Source organism: Necator americanus, chromosome II (genome assembly GCF_031761385.1).
Source record: "Necator americanus strain Aroian chromosome II, whole genome shotgun sequence".
In the NCBI taxonomy this organism is placed as follows: Eukaryota; Metazoa; Nematoda; class Chromadorea; order Rhabditida; family Ancylostomatidae; genus Necator; species Necator americanus.
The window spans coordinates 1515127-1535648 of record NC_087372.1 but is presented as its reverse complement, the minus strand read 5'-3'; the positions used below and the strand labels follow the sequence as shown (position 1 = coordinate 1535648).

The 20522-nt window shown below is 39.0% G+C and overlaps 2 protein-coding genes across 3 annotated transcripts; one reads left to right on the top strand and one right to left on the bottom strand.

Moving 5' to 3' along the window:
* Nucleotides 1-347: 347 nt before the first annotated feature.
* RB195_016579 (uncharacterized protein) lies at nt 348-7166 on the top strand (the record flags this gene model as incomplete). The annotated part of the gene is made up of 25 exons (XM_064183169.1): nt 348-555; nt 657-817; nt 1252-1452; nt 1507-1640; nt 1723-1898; nt 1979-2052; nt 2135-2221; nt 2276-2389; nt 3420-3488; nt 3545-3659; nt 3717-3828; nt 3958-4045; nt 4178-4272; nt 4518-4642; nt 4870-5027; nt 5207-5347; nt 5404-5517; nt 5615-5710; nt 5778-5917; nt 5990-6058; nt 6125-6247; nt 6394-6490; nt 6592-6673; nt 6852-6979; nt 7038-7166. 25 exons carry the CDS (start codon nt 348-350, stop codon nt 7164-7166), a joined length of 3036 nt encoding a protein of 1011 aa, XP_064039050.1.
* A 438-nt stretch (nt 7167-7604) lies between these two features.
* Nucleotides 7605-20068, bottom strand: RB195_016578 (uncharacterized protein; the record flags this gene model as incomplete). Of its 2 annotated transcripts, XM_064183168.1 has the most annotated exons (17): nt 7605-7720; nt 7867-7975; nt 8033-8148; nt 8413-8541; nt 8645-8834; nt 9100-9195; nt 10695-10799; nt 10863-10969; nt 11221-11324; nt 11378-11460; nt 12145-12276; nt 13191-13282; nt 14141-14250; nt 14370-14475; nt 14547-14707; nt 19926-19982; nt 20052-20068. In XM_064183168.1, 17 exons carry the CDS (start codon nt 20066-20068, stop codon nt 7605-7607), a joined length of 1830 nt encoding a protein of 609 aa, XP_064039048.1. The 2 variants fall into 2 exon arrangements, with proteins under 2 accessions (XP_064039048.1, XP_064039049.1); XM_064183167.1 differs by lacking the exon at nt 20052-20068 and having other exon boundaries at nt 19926-19999.
* Between the last annotated feature and the right edge of the window lie 454 nt (nt 20069-20522).

Here is a 20522-nt window from a genome sequence, read left to right as displayed (position 1 = left end):
ATGTAGCGCGACTTAGGCGTCAAACATGATTTTCGTTTTCAAAATTTCTGTTGCTAAAATTGTTTTGTTCTTCTATTAAGCTTCTCTCGTCGTTCTGTTCAAAACGTCTGCGTAAGCAGTAACTTTAGAGCTTTTTTGGTGTAGTTTCTATAAGCTGTAGTCATTTTTATTTGGTTTCTATCACTTTCCATTCATCCATTGTGCTATCTTAACTACAGGTTCTTGCTCTCATGGTTGCATGATGGTAATAATCTATTAGGTCCTCTTGCGGTGTGTAGTCAAGATTTCGAGCAGAATTCGTCTTTTTCCCAAGTTCATACGGTTTCAACTAGTGTTTTTTAAACCAGATGTCAGTCGAACAATGGGTTAATGACGAACTTCATTCCATCGTGGGCATCAGTGATCGGACGATATCTCAGTATGTTTTGGCTCTTGCCAAGAGGAGTAACAGCACCGACGAGTTCATTGGAAAGCTGCGTGATAACGATGCCCTCGAGATCAACGAGAATGTGCGACAGTTCGCTTCACAGCTGATGAATAAACTGCCTAGGGCAGGTAGGTCCTGGGCGTAGCTTCGTTGCCATCCTGATCTCCTGGTCTACAGTGGTTTCAAGCTTTTTGTTTAGGCGATAATGTAATGTGAATGTATTTTCTAGTTCCAAAAGTGCCTACGCGCAAGGGTCCATCAGAGAGAGAACTGAGAGAAATGGAACTGAAAAGGTTAAGCAATACTTTGACGATCGTGAAGGAAGAACCAAGGCATTCAAAGAAATCCTCACATCGACGAAAACGTCGTGAAAGCAGCAGTGACGAAGAGGTGACTATTCATTACTTTTCTTAAGAGTTATCTTCAGAGCAGTGCATGTACTTGATCTGAGGTGATATCATCTTTTCTCATATTTCTCTTCAAAATTGAAGTTTGGTACAGTTACTTGCCGTATGCTGCACTGGATAATTCGCGTATATCTTTTACTGAAGGGAAGATGCTTTATTAAGATTCTGTTTTCTATTAGTTTGTTGAATTCTTGGTGAATGATAAAATAAGCGGAGAGTGAGTGACACTTCCACTTAAAGATCCTATAAGACTGAGAAGTCCCCTACCAAGTAAGCGGGGCCCTTGGCAGAATGAAACTGAAAAATTGCGAAGCATTGTGCTTGTGCTTGTCGCTTTCGTGGCTTGCAACACACATACGTTTATTTTTTTGGTTCAGCTTCTTCCACAATGGTTTGACCTCGAATATATTCATTTAGGTCCCGAAGACTTCCAAATCTGTAGAAACAAAGCCGCACAAACAAGAAGAAGCATCAAGTGGTTCCGACTTTGAAGCAGTTGAAGGAGAGCTTGATCGAGATATCAAAGAAAGAGACGAATTGGCGGCAAGAATACGAAAGCGAGAAAAAGAAAAGACGAGGAACGTACTGGAGCAGAAGAGAAAAATACCGGACAATAAGGTGCAATAATTTTTATCGTCTTTAGATCATGATTATGAATTTCACCTTTTTTAGGACAAGGAAGGACTAAATATGGAAAAGTTGCGAGAAGAATCGCGTAGACTTTATCTTGCTAAAAGAAAGGACGATAAGCTTGACGAATTGCGTCGTGTAGTTATGGACGATGAAACTTTATTTGCCCATGAAGAGTGAGCACTTCTGATTTCCAGAATTACCAAGCTTCCTATGATTTCCGATTGGTTTTTGACTATGATTTATTTCCTCCTTCAGTCTCACCGAAAGGGAACGCAAAGATATGGAGTATCGCAAAAAGGTCTTGGAATACGCGGAACAGCACGAAAAGGCTGCAGACATCATGAAGACCAAACGGTACTATGTTCCTGATGCCAAAGTGAAGTCAGTTCCCACTGAATACGTGGAGGAACCTGAAGAATATCGGCATGGAGGTAGTAGCCTTCAGCTGCTCAATTTTTTGTTTCGCTTTTTTTAGTATCCCTTTCATTTGTGGACATTCCCCATTTCCCAGGTGATGGCGCTAAATGGGAGCACGAGCAACTGATGGCGAGTATGCTAACCTATGGTGCTAAGGACGCGAAATTAGTTGGTTTTTTCAATATTCAAAATCTCTTTACTAGATTGTAACAACTGATGGTTCTATTAAAAGCGATCCTGTTTATTGTAGAAACAAGAGGAGTTCGATTTGCTGTTGGATGACAAAATAGATTTCATCCAAGCTCTACAGATGCCGGGTACTTTAGAAAAGCAGCAGGTATATGATCTTCTCGTGATATAAAGGGAATGTTCTGCATAAAGCACTCCTCAGGCTGAAGAGATCACCGCCGCGCAGAAGAGAAAGATGAGCATTGAAGAGACGAGAAGATCGTTACCTGTGTACGCTTTCCGTGAACAGTTTATCGAAGCTGTAAAGGAACATCAGGTGAACGCTAAAATTACGTTGGCGATTTTCGCATGAAGTTTTATCCTCGACGTCTTGAGGACCCAGTAAAAACCCGTGGTTGGATCTTTGTATTGCGATCGAAATTTTTCAAAAGTACGTTCTATGAATTGCATTTTTTCCTAATCCAATCTGTTTTTTTTTAACTATTTTCAAATCTATTCTCTTCAGTAGAGCAGTTGGATTGTTAAGATCGTATCATCATCTTAATATCTTCAATATCTTTAATATCGCTCTATCATTCGCTTTCATAAAAGGCCTTACATCACGAAATTGAAGCTACTGGGGTCTCTTCGTGGATAGATATGGTTGCGAATGTAGTGAGCAGTAGCGGTACTACGTTCAGTTTCTCCTAATTATACAGATAAACGGCGTAGAAACGGCCATGTCGTACCGAACCCATTTACGAGATATTTAATAAAGTGCCACGTCTACGGTAGCAGGCATAGGCGCTGCGTCTCCTGCGAGCGGCATTAACAACCCCAGCAGCCCATTGATTGTCCACTCGCTCGCATATGGTGCGTTTATACTTACTCTTGCAGATGTAGCATGTCAGTAAGGGGACGCGGATGCCGATTTTCCGGATAATTAGAAAGAATCAAGCGTCGCGCTCATACTCACTACACTCGTACCAATATTCATTCGCGGTGAGATCCAAGTGCCCTTGATTCCATGATATTGTCCCGTTAATAATTCTATATTTAGTATAATCGGTTTTTCACATTCTTGTAATGCTTCTTGTCGAAATCGGTGCTAGAATTGCCGAAAAGCATGTGTGGTCAATAAACCTGGTAGCATTTATCAGTTAATTGGTATTTCCAGACACTGATAGATTTTTTTCGTATTTCTCAAATTCTCTTTCATTCAACACTCGTTCGTTTAAACATAAAAGAGGGCTATTATTCACATACAACACGGATAAAGACGTTTACACGCCAACGTCTATAAAAAGGGTCAATATTTTAGGAGCGTTGAATTCCCTTCCTTGGAATATACCTACTTTCATATTTAGGTACTTATCATAGAAGGAGAGACTGGCTCAGGAAAAACCACTCAATTACCGCAGTATCTTTATGAAGCGGTGAGTTGTGCTCTGTTAATTTCGTTCCAAATTCGGTGTTTATTTTCTGCACTTAGGGTTTCTGTAAAGACGGTAAGAAAATCGGGTGCACGCAACCTCGTCGTGTAGCTGCTATGTCTGTTGCTGCCAGAGTTGCTGAGGAAGTCGGATGCAAATTGGGCATGCAGGCGGGTGTAGAAATTAGTAGTAATTTTTTTGTATTTGCTATTATAAAAACGATTTAGGTAGGATACAGTATTCGTTTCGAGGACTGCACCTCAGAGAAGACGGTACTAAAGTATATGACCGATGGAATGCTTCTGCGAGAGTTCTTGAACGAACCAGACTTGGCAAGCTATAGGTCACTTCCTGTCGTTTGGTATACTAAAGCCTTTCTTGCTTCTTGTGAAAGAGACTAGAGCTTTTTGACTATAATATCCATGTATTTTTTGCTTAAGCGTTTTGAAAAAAATGTGCCTACTGTTTTTAGTGTGATGATGATTGACGAAGCTCACGAAAGAACTTTGCATACGGACATTTTGTTTGGTCTGGTCAAAGATATCGCTAGATTCAGAAAGGTTCGATTATTGACCGTTTCATTCTTAAGAACGTGTAAAAAAACATCGTTTTGGTCTCTCGTTTCCTTGTCTTATAGTTCATTAGAAGTCTTTAAAGCTTTCTATTCAATTATTAAGTAACATGGTCTTCAGGATTTGAAACTTCTCATTTCTTCCGCTACTCTTGATGCTGAGAAGTTCTCCACGTTTTTCGACGATGCTCCGATTTTCCGCATTCCAGGAAGGAGGTAATAAGCAGATTAGGGTTTGCTTGGAGGTTAGGTTTGAGGGTAGTAGAAAAGGACTCAAAGCTTTTTTTCTCTCTCTTTAACGGAAATATTAAAAGTGGTGATGCGAATTAAATGTGATGTAGTGTTTTAATGCAGTTGAAAATATCAAAGTCTAAAGAAAGATTAAGCTTGCTTCTTTACATTTCTTAGCACTTATTCAATGTACTCATTACTTTTTTTTTCTTAAAACGTATCGTGCTTAGGTTCCCTGTTGATATTTACTACACTCAAGCGCCGGAGGCGGATTATCTGGACGCAGTGATGGTCACCGTTATGCAAATCCATCTCACCCAACCCCTTCCTGGCGATGTTCTCGTCTTTCTAACTGGTTGGTAGTCATTTTATAGCTCAAATGCCTTGTCGTCAAATACCAAAATACTTCTGTTGCGATAAAACATCCCTGCATGATCTTGTTTTATGAACAATAATCTCTACGGTGGTTTTCAGCCTCTGAGTAGTGTATTCCCGTGCTTCAAGTTTTTTTTTAACACGATTGGAAAATATAACGGATGTCCACAATAATTTATGCCTTTTCTGCACGTGCTACTACTTCAGGCCAGGAGGAAATTGAGTCCGTCCAGGAAGCATTGATGGAGAAAACCAAAGCTCTCGGAAGTAAGATCAAAGAACTAATACCTCTGCCAATCTATGCTAACTTGCCGTCTGATCTCCAAGCAAAAATATTCGAGCCGACTCCACCGAACGCTAGGAAGGTAAGTTGAGGAGATTCCATTATGACATTATTGAGCAATGGCTATAAGAATTTTTGTCGGTCTTTTTGTAGTTTATTTCTTATTGCCACCCAGTAACATTGTGTGAGAATTGAGCGCTTAATCATTTGAACCGCTTGATTTGTGTTCATTCTGTATTGGAAAATGGTTCTTTTTCTCAGGTTATACTTGCTACGAACATAGCGGAAACATCAGTCACCATCGACGGGATCTGCTATGTCATTGATCCCGGGTTTTCGAAACAGAATTCTTTTGATGCAAGAAGCGGTGTTGAGCACCTCCATGTAGTCACCATCTCTAAGGTTGTTCAGTGTTCACAGTACGCATGTTTCCGTTATTTCACTTAGTCGTATTCCAGGCTGCGGCGAATCAGCGAGCAGGAAGGGCAGGAAGAACTGGGCCAGGAAAATGTTTCCGCTTATATACTGCATGGGCGTACAAACATGAACTTGAAGACCAACCCATACCCGAGGTTTGTTACGCATCATTTTGGAGCCCTGCAATTTGTAGTGCGTTCATTTTACTGAAATTCCCTGAAAATGTTGCTTTAAATGCTACTGACTCTTCAGATCCAAAGAACAAATCTTGGTAACGTGGTATTGATGCTCAAATCGCTGGGAATCCACGACCTTGTGCACTTTGATTTCCTCGACCCACCTCCTCAGGTAAATGTCTTTCTATTTTGGTTCATTTCAGGGAATGCTTCTACATATACCATACGTTTTGCTTCAGGAGACCTTAGTTATTGCTTTGGAGCAACTCTATGCGCTTGGAGCGTTGAACCATCGAGGGGAGCTAACGAAACTTGGGCGACGAATGGCTGAGTTTCCCTGCGATCCATGCATGAGTAAAATGATCATTGCTAGCGAGAAGTGAGTTCGATTTAGCGTTCTTTAAAATTAATTTCCATGTTTCATTTATTCGCACTAGGGTCAATATTCCAGATACGGGTGTTCAGAAGAGATCATCACTATTTGCGCGATGTTGTCGTGCAATGCTGCTGTATTTTACAGGTGATATTATAGATTGCTTTTGACGTCATTGTTTTCCCTGTAGCATTGACATTTTCTTCAATTTAGACCAAAAGCGATGATCATACATGCGGATTCGGCTAGAAAGGGTTTCTGGAGTCCTGCTGGTGATCATCTCACTCTCTTGAATGTATACAACAAATGGAAGGAGACAAACTATTCGCAGCAATGGTGAGCAATTCTTTAAAGCAATCCACCTCTTGTACAGCACAGTCCCATGACCTTGTGAACTATTTTTGGAAGTCATACTTTGGTCAATCTTGCACCTGCGATTGAACAAATCATTTATGTTTCTGTAATGGCTCTATTTCATTAAGGTGTGTGGAGAACTTTGTGCAGCATCGCACAATGAAGAAGGCACGAGATATTCGTGATCAACTAGAAGGGCTTTTGGAAAGAGTTGAGATCGAACCTGTAAGTTTCTTACATGCTGTTCTGATAAGAGGAAGAGTACCATGAAATGTTGATGTTTGTGTGGTTAGAGCTCTGACACGGCGAACTTTTTTTTTTTACAGAAGTCTAATTCGTGTACGATTGCCATTCGGAAAGCGATTACCGCTGGTTATTTTTACAACTGCTCAAAATTAGACAATTCTGGTAAGTTTCTGTTTTCATTTTGTCTGAGTTAAAAGCTTTCAAGGGTGAGAAATGGTTTTGGTACTACTTATTTCTTTTACTACAGTTGATTCTTGATGGTCCGCACTCCTATGCAACCCTTTTTTAATCGTCTTCGCAATCGTGAAGTGAATCGTCCCAGTTTTCGTTTTTTTTTTAGGTCACTACAAAACAGTGAAGCACAAGCACACCGTGCAGGTGCATCCAAACTCTTGTCTATTCGAAGAGTTACCTCGATGGGTGGTTTACTACGAACTTGTCTTCACTAGCAAGGAGTTCATGCGAGAGGTATGTGTGGTTTGCAGTTTTGTTGTCTCTGACTCACATAATGTTCGTTCTCATTCAGATCAGTCAAATAGAGAGCTCTTGGCTGTTGGAAGTAGCTCCTCATTACTACAAAGGTCGTGAATTGGAAGATCCTACCAATAAGAAAATGCCAAAGCAAAGAGGGAAATCTGCACAGGAATTACAGTAGAATAGGTTTGATTGGAGTTTCTTTTTTCCTCAGATTTTATGAATTCCGACAATCGGGTATCTATATATTTGGAGTCCTGTTTTTCTCTGATCCTCATTCTGTTGCATTGTACAGTTTCGTTTTTTGAGATTGTTTTCTATTGTTTATGGCAATTATTGTTGCTGTTTATTCTCAACACTATTCAATACTTCATTGTTTTATTTTGAAAATAGCGTACAACCAATATAAAAACTTGAACTTGGGCTTGTTATGTACAAAACGGGTTTCGAACACAGCTCACCCGAGATCAGTCAATATCTATACTTCGTGACTAGATCGCGTATAAAGCGATGTTGTCGGTAGTCAGAAAATGAAAGTTCTTTTTTAAATCACAAATCTACTCTAGCTGGGCATCAGTGTGAATATGTCATTGGGTATCTTTCTGAGATCATTTAGTACCTAGTTCCTGTCGCAACTGTTCTTCGATATCGTCGACAGTCTTGATTCGGCGACCACTCGTTTCTTCTTCCCTTCTTTGCTATGGTGAAGACCATAGAAGATATAAATGATGAGACCTGGAAAACTTTCCTTACTTGAATTTATTTTACAAATCTTCCCAGGGCGTTAAGTGTTACAAGCAGCACTAAGTGATGAATGAAATAAAATGAAAAATCGGCTTATTTATTTTTCTTATCCATAATTATTTGCTAAGGACCTATACCTATGAACATCCATATAAAGAAGCGAGCCCATGTGAGGAGTTCTAGGAATGCCATCATGAAGCAGTTGATCAGCAGTCCAACACATGGAATCAGTGGAACAAAAGGCACCTTAATTGTGATTGTTTCAAGAGAGGAATTTTACTCTGAGAAACAGCGAATCCTTACTCTGAAATTAAGGTCCAGTGTGTTTTGTTCATGTCCATAGATGAACAGAAATGAGGCGATTATGAGTAGTGTACTCATTCCTATGCATATGAAGCCAGATGTGGTGAATATTTTCCCTGCAAATGATTTGGTCATTTTAGCAATGTGGCAGTACAGAATAAATCTTTTGTGAACGGAGGTAAAAAGACAAACTTGCGACTCTGTGAAATAAACTGATTGGATGGAATTTTGTGAATTTGACAGTCGGTCAGGTAATTACCTGAGGCTCTGTAGAAACTCTTTCTGAATGCTCCTTCAAATGTTTAGTACTTAGCATAGTTTTGTGAGAAAAGGTTTTTCTTTTAAATTTTTTCGAATCAAACGATCCGAGAAAATCTCACCTAACCGAATGGTGAACGCTAGCGAGAAGTAGGAGACAACAAGAGCAATCACGGCGATGCATATTGACCTTCCAACAGGGAGGCCTTCCCAAAAATTCCGGAATGGCACCCAAGATTTGATCCTACCTCCTGAAAGTGAGACTGTTCAAAATGCATTGCACACGATCTCGTCAGTCCAGTTCACAGCATAGCTGCAGCCTCTTCTGGAGCTGGGTTGAATTGAGAAAACCACCTGAATCAAGTTTTTCGGGATCTCCATCTATGGGTGCAGGCTGATGCCTTAGGATCAGTACGCATGCTGAAACCACAGAATACGCGAGAAGAGTACCAATGGAGAGAAACTCGACGAGAGCTTCCAGATCGAAAACCATTGCCAGGGTAGCATTCAGAAGCGTGAACACGATGATAGCGTTCAAGGGGACCTGAAACAAAGCGGCATCAAATGGTAACGAAAAACAAAGCTAAAATTGAGCATTTTTTCCTTCAAAAAATTTTTACGCTTTGATAAACTGACTTTGGTATTTACAAAAAAAAAATAATGGCTTGTAAAAAGCTTTTCGCTGCAATTTCTCTTAATTCCTAGTCCTTATGGTTACACTGCACTCATTATCCACGATCTTAGGAAGCTGGAGATGAATTACAATTTCTTCGGGATTTGTATGTGATCGGTTCTGAATTAGGAAGTACCTTCGTGAATTTGTTGACGGTGGCAAAGAAGGAGAAGATAAGGCCGTCGTCGGCCATTGCGTATACGCATCTCGGAAGAGCGAAGGCTCCTGTTACCTGGAAAGCAGCACCGATCCTTAGATGAAATGATGCGGGAAGTTTGAATTTAATTTTCTTTTAATGTATGCTATAGTATACTGTACGATTCTAATTCTTTATGTTCTACAGCTAGATTTAAACCCTCAAAAGAGCAAAGCTTTGCTTTCTATCCGAGAAATCCTGTTTCAACGAACAAAAGCGACTTACTTCTTGTTGGATTCTAAGCTCGGATTCATTAAACACTAACCAAACTGGGCGTAACTTTGATATCGGCAACTTTGCCGAGGTTGCTAAACCAGCCGCTGGCTGTGTTCATCGTTGAGTTTTCCAGACTCCCGGATTAGAGACCCAGTATGTTCAAAAAATGAGATTAAATATATGGGTGGTACCAATGTTACTCGTGCTGGACCCTGATAGATATACCCGCATTGTTCTATCAGTATCTGCTTTATTCCTACAGAAATCCAGAAAAGGATGGGTTTTTGCACCCCCACTAGCTATTGCGCAAATTACTAGCGAAACTACGTAGTGCAGTTGTCTTCCTCTGCTTAAGGTATGCTTCCGCTGCAATGAATCCTTTCCTTAAACTCCTGGATGTTGCAGGAGCTTCATTTTTGATCTGGACGAAAAGAAAATCATAAAAGTTATGTTTGTGGGTTACATGAGTGTTTGCTAGACACTTCTGCGAGTTGGACTATGATACGTGTGCATCTTCAACATTTTCCTTTCTCTTTTTCTTTCACTGAATCCAAAGAATGATGAATGAACTTCGCACAGTGGACTCTGGACTACTGGCCACAAGAGCTCAAGGTAAGTAAACAAACATGACGTGATAAAAGAGACGTGAATTTCTGCAAAATTTGGGAAATATTACCCACATTGTACCAGTCCCTCCCTCCTCTAACCATTCTTCTACAGGGCCATTGATATGAAGGAAAAATGTGAATAGAGATCCGACATGTTAAATATTTATTTTGAAAAAAAAAGTGAGAGTGAAAAATCTTAAGTTGATTGCATCTACCTTTTTCGTTGTGCGCTTTCGGAGAAGTGGTCACAGAAATCGTTATCGAAAGCTCCGAAATATTCTCATTTTGTCAAATTCTTTCTTATTGTTGACCATTCTTTAATGAAAAAGTTCAAGTCACGTTGTAACCACGCACGACGTGATTCCATACGTTTTAAACTGGGACTTTCTCCAGAACCAGGTTTGGATCCTTCGCAATTAAGTTCGCATAGCCGCATTTGAAAATGATTACTTAAGAAAATGCAAAATTCTACACGAACCAGGGTAAAATGTCTTCGAGCTGTTTCCAAATATGCTACCACAAAATTCGAGCTCTCCGAGAAAAAGGTCTTGTGTTTTCTTTTTCACCTTTTTTTCGGAGATTAGGAATATGCGGGTACATTTCTTCCCAGTTTATGGTATATGTCGTGTCGAAAGTACAGTATCTCTGCTATTACTGGCAAGTACATAGGTACATAGCTATTAATGTGATATCAGTTATACGCGGACTCACCAAATTATTAAGCATTCCTGCCAACGCTCCGGCTGTGATTATGTATTTGGCGACAACGGCACCCTTCGCGTCGAAAGCGTCGGCGAAGGCAGCTTCAGGATTCACCTGGAAGTACAGAACTTTTCATGGTTTGAAAATTTAGCTCACTCTCTTACAGTGGATTCCAACCTTTTCCCACGGTATCATTAAGGTAAGAGATGAGGACATAACCACGTAGGTGAATGTGACCACTAGAAGACATCCAAAGGTAGCGATAGGAATTGTGCGCTTCGGATCTGAAAGCAGACAGTCAGTGCGTATCTACTAGGCCTCGAGTGTATTCATTCGAGAGGATGCGCCGCATCTGCTTCCATGTAGGCGCATTGCTCACTCGGTTGAACACACCCTGTTCTCTGGTTTTATCAGTATTTTAGAGTTTCTTCCTCCCTTAACCATTTTAAACTTCATCTACTCGTTTCTCGTGATCCTCTGATTCTTTAGAGTTTTTTTTTATAGCGCGAATTGAAACGAAAAAGGTACAGCTCACTTTTTGCCTCCTCTCCAGCAGTAGCGAGACATTCGAAACCAATAAACGAGAAGAAGCAAGTAGCTGCCCCGGAGAAGGTTCCGGCTAGGCCGAATGGGAAAAATCTGAAGAGAAATCCAGGCAATGAGAACAAATGCGATAAAAATCGCCAACAAACCTTGATCTGCCGCTCTCGTCGCTGCCAGTCCATAATGAGATATCTGCGTATGTAAAACCGTAAATGGTGATGAAAGCGATTAGCTGAAAAACCTCTCTATTTGGGACTTTTTTTTAAAATTTACCCTAGAATGGAGAATTCTAAAAGTTACAAGAAACTATCAAATACTACAGCATTCATGTTATTCTAGTGGATACCATTGCCGAGAACTAGGAATTACGTCAGAATATTCTCGAAAAGGAAAATAAATGAGGAGGAAGTGGTATTCTTTTCTTCATCCTGGTTATAATAGCCCATAACTTAGAGGCATCACACCACGAATCTGAAGTGGTACGGATTTCAAGTGGGTCATGCCTATACGGGATCGTAGATAGTAGAGAGAAGGGTGATTCCGTGCATTTCTTCCTAATTGCCGTAGAAAACGGCCCGGAAGATGCGGCTTCGACCGTTCCTGGGGGCTATGCTCCTCAACGAGTTCGATTGGAGCGCGTCAGCCATAGCACGTCGGCCGCTTTTTACGGCATTTAGGAAGAAATGAACGGAATCACCTTTCTCCCATAATCCACGACCCCGTATAGCCATAACCCACTTGAAATTCGCACCGCCCCAGGTTCGTGGGGTGATGCCTTCAAGTTATAACAAGTTATAATTGCATTAAGTCCGTAATGACTTGTATGTGAAGGCGCTGGCCGGAATGCTATGAGAATATGGATTTCACAAATTGATTAAAATCACGGTTACGGTAATTCAGTTTGTAGCAAACTTACTGTGAGATTCAAAAAGACGAAGGCAGTATTGACGCTGGCGGACGATTTTGAGCCAGCGGCAACTATAACCGCAACAGCTACGATCAGCAAGAATGACATTACGTCCGGATACCGACTGAAGAATCCTCCCTCCTAAAAAAACGAAAATGAAAATGGAAACAAAATATAATTATGAATGGAAAAAGCTGCTAGTTTTTTCCCTCAATGGATGTAGAATCTTTTTCTCTAAGGAGCTCTTTCACACATTCTTTGTGTAGTGATACCTACTCCTGTAATTTTTTTCGATAATTTTCTATCCTTCGCAATTCTTCCTCTATGTTAACAACTTCTGACTTGGTCAGTCACTAAGGATAGAAAAGTAGAAAATAAATCTGCTGGTTTCGCATCTATTTTGCTTTGTTAAATAAAAGAGAAAATTACAAGGGACAGATGTTACATATCTAGATTAGTTTCTTTCTAACATTCTTTTAAAACTAAAACTCTTTTAAAAACCGGAAAAAGTGGAAGAAAAAACCCGAAACTGGTAGCATCATCCTTCTCATGGAAGTTCTTCTTATTGATTTTTTGCTAAAAAAAAAAACCTATCTTTCCTGAGGTTGTTACTACCATAACTCAATTCTCAAGCTATCTGAGGGATCAGCACACATCCCAGTTCCTTAACTGGCTAACGTAACTGGGTAAGGAAATCCTCTGCCCATCAATTAATCCAAAATGTTTAGTTTCGTTTGGCGCCTCTTCTTCCAGAAAGAATGATCAAATTTAGTGTGAAATAACTGTGAAAGGAACTGTATCATAGAGGCACAGGAAATTAATTGAAAAGTATGGCAGGTAACCCGGTTTTGACTCAACAGCGACTAGAAGATTGTATGGTTGATGTACTCCGAAAGGGATATGTACGTTGCGGTTGGTATTTTCCTTTGGCATCGCTACACATCCAGTAACTTCTACTTATCTACTTATCTATTTATTTGTTTATTTATTCACCTATTTATCTATTAACATAACATGAAACACAAGATGAATCAGAGAGTACCATTCAAACCTACCGAACTCAGTGTTCCAACTGTGGACAGTGTGAAGTTGCTTACAGCGTGGTTCACCAGCGTGTCGAGATATCCAGACCATGATCTAGCCACAGCTAGGAAAATCACAAATTTATGAGTGCTCGTCACATTTCGAACCATTTTTTCTTCAAAAAAAGTGAAGCCCTAAGTTTCGGCGATGCATGAGGACGAAAAGATTACTTGGTGGGGATAGCAGTACCAGATGGTTACCAGAATTGATCTATATACTAGTGGGAAGGTGCCAATTTCTTTGGGACTGTGGAAGAGACACATCTAAGGCTTTTTGGGAGAGTTAAGAGTACCTGGGATTTATTTTTCATTCATAAGGACAGTAAGACTTGAAAATTACGCGCTTTCCGATGAAGAGTAAACATTTGTTGGCGCATCGACAAAAAATGGGTTAGCAAAACGCCAAATAATAATTATTACAGAGATAACGAGGAATTTTCAATAAGCGGTTTCAACTATTTTTGTAGAAACCAACAACAGTAGTACTAAAATGTGGAATATCCAAATAAAGAGGAATAAATTTAGGTGATTCTGCTATTTTTGAAGTTTCTATTACCATTTTCTCTCTTTGAAAACTCGCCCAAATTTCTTTCCGTCTTCATCGAAAATTTATGATACATTGATGTTGCAAATCGGATTTTTTGTCTTTTTCTAGAAGTTTGTAATAATTTCCAGGCTCCATTTCATAGAGTTTTGTTCTTACAGTTCATTTTTAAAAAACGACAAATATTTGTTTTGACAAGCATTACTTGAATCTTTAAACTATCGGAAGGTGACTGAACCAAGAGCCAATTCAGCATTTCTGCCACTTTTCAGACTCATTTTCCATCCAAAACTGTTGCCGAAACTTGTAAAAAGTTATACTTAACTATTAATTATCATTACGGTGACAGAAAAACAGAACGGCGATATATGAGGATTACCTGCATTTCCAATCATATATTCGAGAATCACAGTCCATCCGATAACAAATGCCCACAGCTCACCTACACCGACGTAAGCGTAAGTGTAAGCGCTACCAGCTCTTGGATACCTGCAGCACGTGTTAAAATTGTAAATAATCTCTCGAAAACAACAGACTAGCAACTGTTTCCATATGAAATTTCATGGAAATATCAGTCACCTTCATTGGCATTTGACCGCTTCTCTCACCTCGCTCCGAATTCCGCATAACTGAACGCGGACATCAGAGCTGCAAATCCGGCAAGCGAGAATGAGATGATGATTGATGGACCTGTTTGTGAATGAACGACAGCACCTGAAATCAGTTGAGAATTGGGAAGGGAGCTAAAATATGGCCGAGACGAAGAGAAGATCAGGGACGCGTACCGGCAAGGACGTAAATTCCAGCGCCGATCATTTGACCAACAGCCAAAAACATTACGTCGATCACGCTTAGACATCTTTTCAGCTGTGAATCGAGGGTGGACGAACCGGCAAAGGTTTTCTTCCGAAACAGTAAACCCATCGCATCCTTGGCTTTCATCTTTCTGAAGACAGTGAAAATGTGTTGTGAATAAGGATAGATCACGAAGAGGAGGCGGTGGAAAAAAATGGAAAGGAAAAGGAAGGCGAGGAGATCATGGGATAAATACCTACTACTTCTTGGTATTTTTTAGAGTTTATTTATATCTATATTTATTAGGTGAACAGAAGTGCAAACGGAACATTTTTGAGGTGAAAGTTCTTCATTATTATTAATGATGGAAAGTTAATTTAATTTGGAACGGAGAATAATGTTGTTTCACTTTTAGACTGAAATAAAAATTATAGTAATATTGAATCTTCTGCTTAACTACCCTAAAATCTCACAGAAAAGTTCGCCCATAGACAAATCCTCTTCACAAAATGAGTGCTATCAGTGTCATCATCGCTATCAGTTAATTATTAAGTCAGATTTTTCTGTTAAAATGTTCTGTTGTTTTAAATTAAAAAAAAAACTCGTTAGAAAACCAATGTCAAGCAAAAAAGGCGAAAGTTACAAAAAAACCTGCATCTTTCCTTAAAAATAAAAGCGGGCTTATCTATGCGATTTTAGGTTAATTAGTTTGTTCTTACTCGTAAGAAAAATATCAGGAAATTTCCTTCAAACTCTTTAATTCAGGATCATCTTTCTTCAGTTAATGCTAGTGCCATAATTTTATTTTAAAAACCTATAGTTTTTACTTAGAACAGAACAAGCGAAGAAGGAAATTTCTCGAGATAAAGGTGAGATACAACCTTATAAATGAGCTTTTCGTATAGCTTTAGTCATGTGTCTTAAGAGCAACTCTTGATATTTTTGAGAATCTTTTTTTTTATCTGTACGATTCTGGACTCCACAAAGTATGATGTATTTTTCAGAAGTGCTACAACGTCATTAGCAGTCCACGTTCGTCCGACGCCTCCGCAAAATGACGTGCTCCAGAGCCTGAAATTCTCATTGAGCTTCTAGGATATTGGGATGAACTCATTACGTGGGACATTTTTTGAGGAGAGTAGAAAATAGTGCAGTAAATGCGAGTAGGTTAGACGTATCTGTGTCAAATTAATCGTTTGAGCTAGAAAAAAGGATATTTAATATTCCTCTTTGGTAAATAAAAAGAAGAAAAATGATGGTGAGTATAACTTCATACATCCTCTAAAACCTTATATTAAGCGAGCGTTTAATTAATTAGACACAACTTTAAATAACAATTCACTGGTCCAAATAATAGCAGTCCAATGTAGGCTAAGGTGACATGAGAAATAAACAGATAAGTGAAATATAAAATAATATAATAGCTTATATAGACAATTATTTTATTTCAAATTTGAAACTCTGATCACTGGACCAGCTCTATGCGCGTACGCTGAATATACGGGTATGAGAAGCATATGTTAACCAGACATCAAAATGGAAGACGCGATTTGAATTTTTCCGTGCGTGTCAGTTGGAGAGGATCTCATTTAATTTGAAAATGTCCAGGGAGACTAACGTAGGCCGAAAAATTGAGTCCGGACAACATTTCGAAAGGACAAAAAAGATCCTTCGAGCAAATTTTACGAATAAAGCTTCATCAATTAGTTTTATTAAGTTTTTCCTTGAATATGCGATGCTTTGCATTCCTAGAACAAAACGTTTTTCTCTTTCTATGGGTAGATCTCATGGATTTCGTACAGGTTTTTTAAACTGCGATCATTCATGATGACGTTATTTAAGCAGTAGTAGGAGCATTTTTTGTTCTCCTATATAAAAATGGTCTAAAAAAAAGGTTCTCGAACCGCCACGTCTAAAAAAAATAAGTAACTTTAACTTAGAATACTGTTGAACCGTTTCAAAGAATATAAGAGGAAGAAAAAAAGAAAATAAAAGTTCTCGATGACATAGCACTGCACGAGATTGTAAATTGTTTCTAAACCAACTGGTTCCTCTATTAGTAGGAAAAGAGTGAATGCGTATGCCCTAACCTCCACACGTCACTCGACAGCCTATAGGGTTAGTGCAGAAGCACTTAACACGGTTAAGTTAACAACATACGGAATTTTCAGTGGTCTCCAGAAAAGGAAACGTCGAGGGAAATCGGTAAAGATTCAACTGATCGCCGTTATGTAGCCGTTTAGGCGCAGCACATGTCATCAGGAACTGGTCTTTGGATGAGGAAGATGTGTGGCGATTACTCTGCCGCATAGATTTACGCCGACAACTTGTTTAAATGTCGTCCTTCAAGAAGAAATATCTTTGCTCGGCGACGGGTAGCAGTCACATTTCTTTGTTGGTGTTGGAAATTTCAAGGTTTTAGCTGAAACCCAAGCAGAAACCTCGATAACCAAAGAGTTCCTGGAGAGGAAAAGTAAAGATGAGAATGTCGTGCGCATATTACAACTCACATGATCGTAGGTATGGTATTCTGAATATACATTATATAAAATGATATTATGACGGTATTTTTGAGTTAATGTTTATTTATTTATTCACATACACCAATGGAGCACCAAAAAAGACAACCGTATTTTGTCCGAGTGAATACAAAGAGGAAAAAATCCCGCATTCCATTTTTTAGGAAAAAAGTTGAGCAGTCTTTTTCGTGGGATTGTTCTCCTCCTAGAGAAGGTGAAAATTCCCTCGATGAGTCCTGTTTCCTTAATCCAGAACCTTTCGTAACAATCAATCTATTTACGGTCAACCTCTCCTAAGAAAGTGAACGGAGGTGCCGGATGGATCTGTGAGATCTTAGGCAAGAGAATACACCAACCTGATGATTCTAAATATTACCTAAGTAAAATATTAATTACCTCTAAATTTATCGTAACTGTAATTAGTTAAGCATCCAGTTTTTTGCACATTCACTAGGTTTTTCCTACGTTACGCAAAAAAAGACCATAGTCACTGTTTAATTTGTTAAATTTAACTTTACATGACTTGTTTAATTTGAAAGTAAGGTAATTTATTTATTCCAATCCTCCTATTGAAATAAAATAAGCCGCTTCTCACAAAAAAAGTGTCATAGTGGAGAAAGTTATGCGTTCAATGAAAATCATCAGTAATAAAATAAATTTTTCTCCAAGCCAGTGGTGTTGCAGTGGAATTGTAGCAAGCATTTAAAAAAAGTAATGTATTTTAGCAAAAATCTCTCGTTAAAAAATCTTTCATTAGAAGAAAATGTAGTCGAAGAAAACTTTGTAATTTGAATTTTCTGAACTACACAATAACAAATGTCTAAGGAATGATCTCATATCGTAACGGTCTGTGAAAGAGTTTAGTTCCAAAAGTGGTAAACGTTTTGATTACCAGCTGAAAAATCATATAAAAGAATCAAAAACTTATTTAAATCCCTGTTTGTGATTTGTCACATTTAGAAATGCTGCACAGATGAAAAATGGAGTGGAAAAGAAGGAATCGATGAGGAGGTTGGACGAGTCAAGAATTGAGGACTTAAGAACTTATAGTTCAATTAACTACGCTCCAATAGTCAGCGATGCCGGACGGACTTTCCTATTCCTATAAATGCCGTCGTTCTTAATCGAGCGTTAATATCAGTAATATTCAAAGCCAGAGAAGACGTTGACGGTCTTGAACTGCTCCAAGTAGGGTTTTACTCCAAACAAAAGAACTAACAAAGGAGTAAATTTTCGAAAGTAAAGTTGTAAAGTTTCTAAAGTTGGACAAATTACTGATTTAAACAGCGGAATTAATGAAGAATGAGGACCAAAACAGAAGAATCCAGGAATAACCGAAGAGTAATGTTCAAGGTGCAAGCAATAATAACTCCGAGATATTACCAACTTTCCACAATCCATCTTATACAAAACAACTGAAGCATCAAACTAAAAATTGTACTTCTACCGTATTACCAAGTAGAGAGGGATTATTTGCTGCAAAAAGAACACTTTCTAACTTTATTCTGTGAATGACAGCAACCATTTCTGGTAGCATATCACTTGCAAATGTGCAAAAACAACAGAGCACTCCTAAACAGCACTAAAAGAACGTTAATGCTTGTGTTTTTGATTTGGCGCTGAAATCGATTAGCGTGAAGTGCATGTGATCCATAAATTTTGGTAACGTTGTCAGTTTACTAGGTGAATAGTGTGTAAAAGTTCAATCAATTGTGAGTTGCTGTAGATCTAATACTAATCGATCCAATCAGAAGTAAAATCATGCGCAGCTGATCCCATTGGCGATCGTCCGAGTTTCACGTGCCCGGCGCCGCGGACCAAAGTGCTTTTCACCAACCGTGCTTCGGAAAAACTTCGAAGTGAAGTGATACAAGCGATATCAGGAAGTCGTGATCCATGGAACGGTCACGCAGTTCCATTGGACTCAAAATAATGGACGTACTTTGTACCGTCGATGGGTTATGAAACCTCTACCAAAAGGAAGAAGAATAACCCAACTCTGGTCAAAAAATCATCTCCACCCAATTTACGGAAACGAGATTTTACTACGAGAGAGGTGGAACCAAAGCGTAGAGTACAGTTTCTCTTTTTTTCAGTTTTCTCTCAAACGTCAAAGTTTGCACTTCAAATAATCGTCAGTGAGGTACTTCGATGCGATCGTAGTTTTGTTCGCATCTTCTTAAATCCGTAAAATTCATTACTACAAACAAAAACCAACTATTTAACAATCTCCAGTGTTTATTTAGCGGTTGCTTCGCGGCTACTAATCGCTAAAACAAAGAACATCTGGTTTTTGTTTTGAAAAAAGGGATGCAACGTTTTTGTTTGACCAACTGATAACAATTCGACTGTATTAGCCGGTGTCCTCTCTTTCTGCTGGCATCCAGAAGATGAGCATAGAAATAAATGGGAGCATCAGGAACATACTCGAAAAATTCTAGGCTTTAAAGGGAAACTTATATTACTGCATAGCAACTCACGAGTTCTGGAAGAATGGAATTCGAACTTCACTTTACGGCAAATTTTTATTAGAGGAACGATTGGAGCTACTGAACTGCAGCATTACATCGTAAATAAAGTTGATAATTATGAAGAATAGACTCTCAACAGTGGGGTCTTCGTGCTACTATTATTCGAGCATTTTCAGGAAAAATTCTAAGTGCCTTAAAGACATTTGAACACTAATTTTCGTCATCGGCTTTGGGTCATTTCTGGGATTTTTTCGGGATTACTGAAAGAGGTCGAAAATATTGAGTTATAACATAAGTTCCACTTCCGTTTCTATAAGTAAAATTTCCACTATCGCATAGTTTAGAAATTATTGGACCATAATTTGAAATATAGGTATACCGAATTAAAGGGCTCCGTTGGCTTTGTATGAATGTTGTAATCGTTTTCTTAAATATTCTGAAGTGGAGTAGCATGGAGTAATCTAAAGCAGAATTACAGGATTCCAAAAGTAAGCACCTTACGTACTCGTCTTCGCCTGGCATCGGCACCAGAGTATTGAGACGAAATCCATTTCTCGGTACTTTTACTTAAACGAAGTACAAAAATGGGAAATTTTGATCTGGACGATTTTTTTGGCGGAATGATATCCGCAAATTGATGAAGAGGTGAGGTCATAAGCAATAAGAGAGGACAAATTACAAATTTGTTGCTACTGTTGCTGTGTTTCTGGACAGTGTGCTACGTAGACTAGAAGAAATCTGGAAGTGTGTGTGTCTGATCAACACCCCTCCAAGTTCCTTGCAGCGCACGAGCTTTGTGTAAAAATAATAACATTCGCATTCGTGCTCAATGCTTTTAAGTGTACCTAACAGCCGTGAGTTCTTTTTTGTGTTTTTTTCTCCAAATTTTGACGGCCGGAGTTTGTGGGGTCACGTGCACGTGCGACAACAAAGAACGGCACGTGCTCATTGATAAAGGGAAAGAAAACCTCTAATC